Consider the following 7,500-nt stretch of genomic DNA (forward strand, 5'->3'; position numbering starts at 1 on the left):
CTGAGCTCCGATCCAGCTCCTCGCCTCTTGCTATGTCACAGAGATCTTGTCTCGGGAGTGCAGGGCTCACAGAGAAGGCATCTGGCCCTGTTCTCTCTGCAGTAAGGATGGGTTCGTAGCGCCCACGGTCCTTGTCGGTCAGCTGAGAGGAATGATCAAGTCAGTCACCTTCTCCTGGCAAGGTTTGAGGAACGCCCTGCCTAGGAACATGGTTTTTAACTTACGTTGCCTTCCTCTGAAAGTCCTGTCCTGATGCCACCTGTGCTCCATGAACTCTCTGAAAACATAGATTACAAAATAAAATATCTCGGTCTGAAGGAATGTAGCAGAGCTGAAATACGAGTGCCGCCTGTGTTCACCCCAGCCTTGTGGCTTCAATATTTATGCCAGTGTTCAGGGTCATCCTAGTAAACTTGAAGATGTCTAATTCCACCAAGAGTGGGTCCTTTTCACCAAATAACTGAACAAATACCAGTTCCAGTTGACGTTTAGTGAAAGGGTTCTTAATGGCCCTTTTTTTTTGATGGGATGGGAGCTCTCTATATAGAAACAATTCATCATGAATGCTTCACGTTAGAAACAATCCACGAGGAGCAATACTTAGCATTCCTAGTGCACAATTCATTGGAGAATTTCCGAGCAATTTACAAACATTAGCTCAATAAGCCTCACAACACCCATCTGAGATCAGAAAAAAAATAGGTAAGACACTCCTGTTCAGCCTGGCTGTGGCACTAAGGAGCCGTAAAGCTGGAGGCTTGCCCCAGCTGCTGGCTCCCCAGCGCCTGGTGGTCCCGTACTGACATGGGCATCAGCTGGTCCTTGCACATCATCGCAGTCCGTGAGGTGGAAGATGTGCGAAAAGAATAGAGGTGCGACAGAAATGCCATTACGTTTAGCCTAAACTCAGTTGATCTGGAGATCGTAAGCATCTTAAAAAAAAAACCAACAAAAACCAAGGCAGATAAAATTAGGGTGAGGGCATGGCTTACAAAGACGCAGTTTCATGGAGTCGCTGGTGGTGTCCCTACAACAGTGTCCAGAATACCTGAGTTCAAGTGAGCATCCGAGCTAGGAGATCACGTTAACCACCGTGGAAATCCAGCTCTCTTTCAGCTAAAACCCCCTTACAGATTTTGGGATAGGACGTTTTAAAGAAATGTGCATTCAGCTGAACTGACAGCATGGATTTATTTATGCACAATTTCAGTAAACGTAGTTGTTTCCCTACTTGCCTCTCTGATATGAGAGATTGCTCCTTCAGCATTAGAGTCCTGTATTAATATTAGGGTCCGGCTCAAGGTTTAACTGAAAAGGAAGAGCTGTGATTAAAAGCAGCAGTTTATGATGTAGGAATACTCCCATAATGCTCCTCTCCGATCCTCGAAGCTCCGCAGGAGGGAGCGTGATGCGGTGCAGCCACGGTCGTACTTTCTGTTGGCCGCAGTTGGGACATGTTGGGTGCTGAAGAAGGGGAGAGGCACCTGGCTTGTCTCCTGTGCCTCAGGAATGCTGAGGCACATGGAAACTTCTGTGAGGTGTATACAGCGAGAATAGTCACGGTCACTTAGAAAGATTGACATGAATAAGTAATAGTTGTTCATATTCTAAATGTAAAAACCCAGCCTCGCTGTTCACCCTGTATGGAGTTGGGCAGCACAAGCTGCGGGACTGGAGCATGTGAGAAACTCTGGGTGAAAAGAAAGTCCTGAGCCTTGCTTGTCATTACCTGTCAGTCACTAGCTGAAAACCTGACTTGTAGAACGTTTTTTAAATTATGAAACACAAAAACATAGCTACCTAAAGAAAAGAGGCGGCGTTAGGCTGTGAACGTCCTCCTGTGCGAAGGCAGGACGGTGAGGGTCTCCTCATCTTGTATAACCTGCAAGGTGGAGACATCCCATATCCGCACCTTGCTCCAGTACAGGAGGGTGGCATAAGGGAGTTTGCATCTTTCCAAGCTTTTCCCCCTTCTGTAAGTGCTTGCTGTGTTCCCAGGAGGCAGCGTTGCTACAAAAACGGTTTATGGGGAGGTGCCTGGATGATAAGGGTTAGTCCTAAATAATTGCTGGTTGCCGCTCAGCAAAAATAAGCTGGATTTCCATCCCCTGGTAGAGTGACTCCTCACAGTTAAAGGCTGGCAGAGGTTGAAGAGGTCATAAGACAGGGCCTAATTTGCCATGTTCCTTTCCTTTCAAAAACAATGAGGGAACCGGGGCCTTGCCGGTGGGCAGATCCCGCCTGGATCTCCCTAGAGTCAGCAGGAGTTGGATCGAGTCCCTTTGAATAGCGAGAGTTTCCAAACCGGAGGCAAAGCCAAGTGTTTTTCAGAAGATTGATCATTCATTACCTTGGAATTTTTCGACATAGAGGTCATTACTGCTAATATAAGTTGTGAAAAAATAAAATGTATTAAAAAAATAGAGACAAATTCTCATCTGGTGTAAGTCATTGCCTTTGAAGTCAATGAGTCATTGAAATCAACTTTCCCACACCGAGCTAAGGATATGGCCTGGAGTCAATACATTTGTAGTTGTTGAAAAATTAAAAATATAAATTTGCCTTTCCCTGGCAATAATGTTCTGTTTATGACAGAGATCTTATGCTTTAAAATAAGTTCATTAACTAATAGGAAAGTAATATTTCACTACCAGTATTCTTTTGGGTATAACTATTTATGATTAAATTTTATTAAACTTTTTAAAAATTGGATTTACATTTTGATGAATCTAATAGATTTCAATTTTGTATTTTTATAGATTCTTTCTAAAGTTTTTCCTCAAGTGCAATCAGAACTGTTTGAAGAATGCAGGCAACCCGCGAGACATGCGAAGATTCCAGGTACAGATCCCTCTTGAAGAATAAACAATATATAAATGACTTACATCTTCATCTGGAACTTTTTAAAATGAAAAAACAGTATCAGTGCTTCTACTTAGTGTAGTTCTAATGCTGCGTGCCTTAGAAAGAAATGCTGATTGTATTTCACATTTCCGCCACTAACTTAAATGCTGGTTCTTGGGACTCGCCGAGTTCTGCAGTGGACTGGAATGGATCAATGCTGCAGCCAGTGGATCTCTCCTCAGAAAGTATTTCCCTAGTTCCCCTTCGTACTAACACCTTGCGTTGTAGTGTGGTGTGTGCTCAGACCTGCAGAGGTTTTACAAATGTAGACTGAGTAGCGTAATCTTACTAACAGACATGGCCACGAAGTGCAGTGAAGTTTGGATCTCATGCAGGGGTTTTTCACATTCACAACTGGTAAATCCAACAGTGGTGGTCCAACCCACATACTTTTATTCCAATTGTGTTAGAAAATGTTTAATACTCCACTTTCTCCTTACAGCTTTTGAAATATCCTGTGGTGAATCATAACACTACAGAGAGACAGCTGACGTGATGGACAAATTATTTCCTCTGTATCTGGGGTCATTTGAAATGCTTGTTAGGAAATACATGCTTATGATTTCAAAATATTTCACAATGATTCATGTTTGAGACTAATAATAAAGTAGGATTGAGATGTTAAAAACTTTCTTATTTTTGAGAAGAATAACTTGTGGTTAAACTTGATAGCAAAACATGTGACATCTGTTTTCATGCACAGCCAACCAACCGGTGAAGCCAGCACCCTTGAGCCAGCCAACAGAAAAGATCTGTAGCTGGAAAAAATATTTCTTCAAAACAATTGAGCCAAGCTTCCATTTTTCATGCATCTCAGCTTCACGTGGCATTGGTGATATTGATCCATCTGAACAGAACAGAAGGTCAAACCTGGAATGAGTGGAAATGTCCTCTTTGTCTCACCGATGACTAAATGAAGCATCAGTCATGAGTGATCTTGTGGTCGACAATGGAGCCAGTAGGCACTAGAAAGACTTTCCTGGGTCTCTTTAGCTAATCTCCCTGCCTCTCAGAAGGTTTAACTGGACTTAACAGTATGTCAGATCTTGAACAATATTTTTAACTGGTTTCACTGTCTCAGCACCTTTCTTTAGGTGCACTGCAGGAATAAGCCGATATAACAAAGCATAGCATGTCTACTTTCTTTTGCTGAACTACAGTATTTTCCCTTGGTGACTGACCTATATATACATGACAGAACAAAAATAGTTGTCATTTTTATATACACCTTTCTCTGTCTTTTCAATAGACCGTGTTCTAGGAACCAAATCCAGAAACCTTTGCTGAAAATCACACTTGTATGTTTTGCAATAATTCTTGAAGTCTGCGAATCTCATTAAAAGTGAGAGCAGGTAGCCCAGTAGCCCGGCAGCAGCTCTGCGGCCGAGGTGAGTGTGCAACCTCAGCACTCTCCAAAGTGGATGTTGACAAGAGTGAAAGTGTCCACTTCTGGGAGGACAAAGATAGGGAAGCAGAGCAGCCTGGCAGAGAACTGCCCTCGGGCTGTTCTAAAGGGTACCGCAGATGGCTGTCTCAAAGGAGGCAGGATACGCAGGAAAGGTGCTGTGATAGCTGAAAGCTAATTATGGGTTGTGAATAAGAAACAGGATCAGAGGTGATCCAAAACATAGAAGCAGACAAGAATTTTCTTCTGATGCCTCGGACCAGCTCTGTGCAAAAGGAGGCTAGTTTTTCCCCTTCCGTTTTTGGTCATTAAGTGTTTGGGTATAGGAGCGGCGTGAGAGCCCTGGCAATCATTTTTGTTATATCCAAAAGTAAAATAAACGGAAGGCAAAAGCTACAATTTGTACTAGCTTTCGCTGCCATCACCAGTAGGGTTGATAAGGCCTGACTTAGCCGTTGACTTTAAGGACTCTACTAACGTTAAACCCCAAAGGAAATGCTGGAGCGATTACTTCGCTTAGAAAATCTGGAACCCACACAACAGGGCTCATGCTGGAGTATTTAAATAAGATGTAATTGTCTATCTGGGATAATAGCGATCGACCTACGAAGCCGTGTTCCACACAAACCCAGGCGCATCTCACGGTTTCCTCTTTGGCTTGTGTTCATGCGATATCGTTTCCGGAAGGAGTTTCACAACTCCATTGTGTAGGTGTTTTTATCGTGAAGGTTGTGCGTTTTGCATATGTTCCTTTTCCATTTTCTACTGAGAAGCAGCTGGAAGCCAAAGAAGGCCCTATCCATCATCTCTTCTATGGCCGGACTCTGAACCTGGACACAAGAATAGGAGCCTTTCACTCAAAAATAAAGGAGGAAATTCCGTTGACATACCAGGGTCAATCACCATCCAAATGAACTTGAGAAGGGATACTTTTCATGGATTGAAAACACTTTCACTATTCATATTCAACTCGGTCTTTTCAGATGCAAAAAAGTTCATTATCAGACATTAAATGTAATTGTAAAACTGACCTGGAGATCATTTACTGAAGAAAAAATGGGGAGTTACGATGGTTCCTGATTTATTAAGCTTTTTTTATTTGGAATCCTCACAACCCTTCATTTGAAGACAGTCTCAAGTGAACAAATTTTAATTAGATAAACTATCTAATCAATATATCAACAGATCAATCAAAACAGCAGCTTTTAAAATGAGTGGCTAGAGGGGTGTTTCTGAAACTAATGGCTAGAAGAATATTTCCCTGAATTGAATTCATTTGTTAGCATAATAGGAGATTAAACTCTAATTAGTGTAGCAGGTTCTGAAGAGAAACAATTGTGAGTTAAAAATCACCAGCGTTAGCCACATAAACAAAGATGTATTCATAGTTGTCATTCACTTTGTTTAAAGCAAAAAGTAACAGGCTGCGATGTTGTTTTGTCTTAAAAGAAGATCTGATTCTGCATCTATGTTTGTGAAAATATGCAGGTTTTTTTAAATTCTGGTTTTTGTTTTCTTTTTCAGGTTGTTGTATCAACAACAGTCAATGTGGATGGCCACGTGCTGGCTGTCTCAGACAACATGTTTGTACACAACAATTCCAAACACGGGAGGCGGGCTCGCCGCCTTGACCCCTCAGAAGGTACGGCCCCTTCTTATCTGGAAAATGGTAGGCACACATTTACATGTCTTTTTTTATTTGGAATTCTTTTTTTTTTTTTTTTTTTTTTTTTTGCACCATACTTTATGTTGATACACTACTACATTTACTTTTACATAATTTCTTCTGTCATCCATCAAACCACCCATTAAAAAAGTCCATTAGTATTTCTCAGCCCCTGTCAACCAGAATACAGGCGCTTCTGAATTTGCTTCTGACTTCTTTCTTTATTTAATACTTACAGTTTTGCAGTCACAACCAATTTTTCATCTTTTTCTATTTATTTTTTTTTTTCAGTCTTGTTTTGCTTGCAGCTTTTTCTTGCTATTTAATTTGACTTGATTTTATTTTGGCTTGTCATATTCCTTGATCCAGAGGTACAGTCTCAGGTTATGTATGCAAGTTTAAGTGGATGGTAAAAACATGACCGAATCTGTAAAGAATTTACTGTGAGGTCAATTTCCTGTGGCTGGGCCTTACTGCAGATTACGGCAGGAGGGGGTTTGTATGAGAAAAACAGCATAAAATGTTTTTCTTCAGACTGACTCAATGTGATTGACTTCTTGCCTGAACTGCTAAAAGAAGATAGTCTGAGATGAAGAGGAGAATGGAAAGTGTCTCTGAAAATCCAGAATTGTGAAATACTATCTTTCTGGAGCCCATCAGCCTCCGAATCACTGGCACACAATTGCAGCTGCGCTCGTACACGTGCACACATGTATTTATTCTCCCACAAAGCCCCAAATAATCATTTAGATTTAAATATCACTTTGTTCGCACTGTAAAATACACCAGCTTAAATATACAAACTGTCTCTCAGGTAACCTGTTTTTTAATAAAATTAGAATAGAATAGAATAGAATAGAACAGAACAGAGTAGAGTAGAGTAGAACAGAACATTTTCAGTTGGAAGGGACATACTATGATCATCTAGTCCAACTGCCTGCTCACTTCAGGGCTGACCAAAAATTAAATGCATAGGGGTCAAATACATCTCCAGTTCTTCAAGAGTTAGAATTCTCAAACCCACTGTGATTTGACGTATGGCTGCGTGGCCAGGCCACGCATATCAGTTTCCATGGGACTCCTCTTGCAAGTTGTTGCTAACATATTGACAGGATCATGGCTTTTTACACTAATAAAATTAATTAAAGTAACAACAGAATACTAAGCTGCTAATACAATCATTGTCATTTTACATTTCAAATAGTATTTACCAATGGGCACACAGAGAAATGAATGAGGCAAGCAACAATTATCAGAAGGAAATACGATCTAGACATCAAAAAATGGAAAATGATTTACAAATCTGCTGCAGTCCACACACACAAAACTAATTTGTTTTTCTGCATTAATAACTAAGGTATAAGAGAACAAAAATATAATAATTAAAGGTCGCCCTGAGCACCAGAGTCATTATGGTCTATGACGTATTGTTTATCTCTTTCATATGCACTGAAAGTAGGTGTGTGTTTTGCCTAGCAACCGTCACTAATGAGGTTCACAATTAAGAAGGCTGAATCCTCTCCCC

At 41.0% G+C, this 7,500-nt stretch overlaps 1 protein-coding gene across 1 annotated transcript in view; it reads left to right on the forward strand.

The window, feature by feature from the left end:
• Positions 1-7,500, forward strand: part of EBF3 (early B-cell factor 3) — a 119,586-nt gene that overhangs the window by 73,539 nt on the left and 38,547 nt on the right. Inside the window, 2 exon segments of the mRNA XM_010582011.1 lie at positions 2,760-2,841; positions 5,834-5,951. Of these exon segments, the coding sequence (XP_010580313.1) occupies positions 2,760-2,841; positions 5,834-5,951 (200 nt within the window).

This window comes from Haliaeetus leucocephalus, unplaced genomic scaffold, assembly GCF_000737465.1.
Source record: "Haliaeetus leucocephalus isolate CR32 unplaced genomic scaffold, Haliaeetus_leucocephalus-4.0 Scaffold830, whole genome shotgun sequence".
Lineage (NCBI taxonomy): Eukaryota > Metazoa > Chordata > Aves > Accipitriformes > Accipitridae > Haliaeetus > Haliaeetus leucocephalus.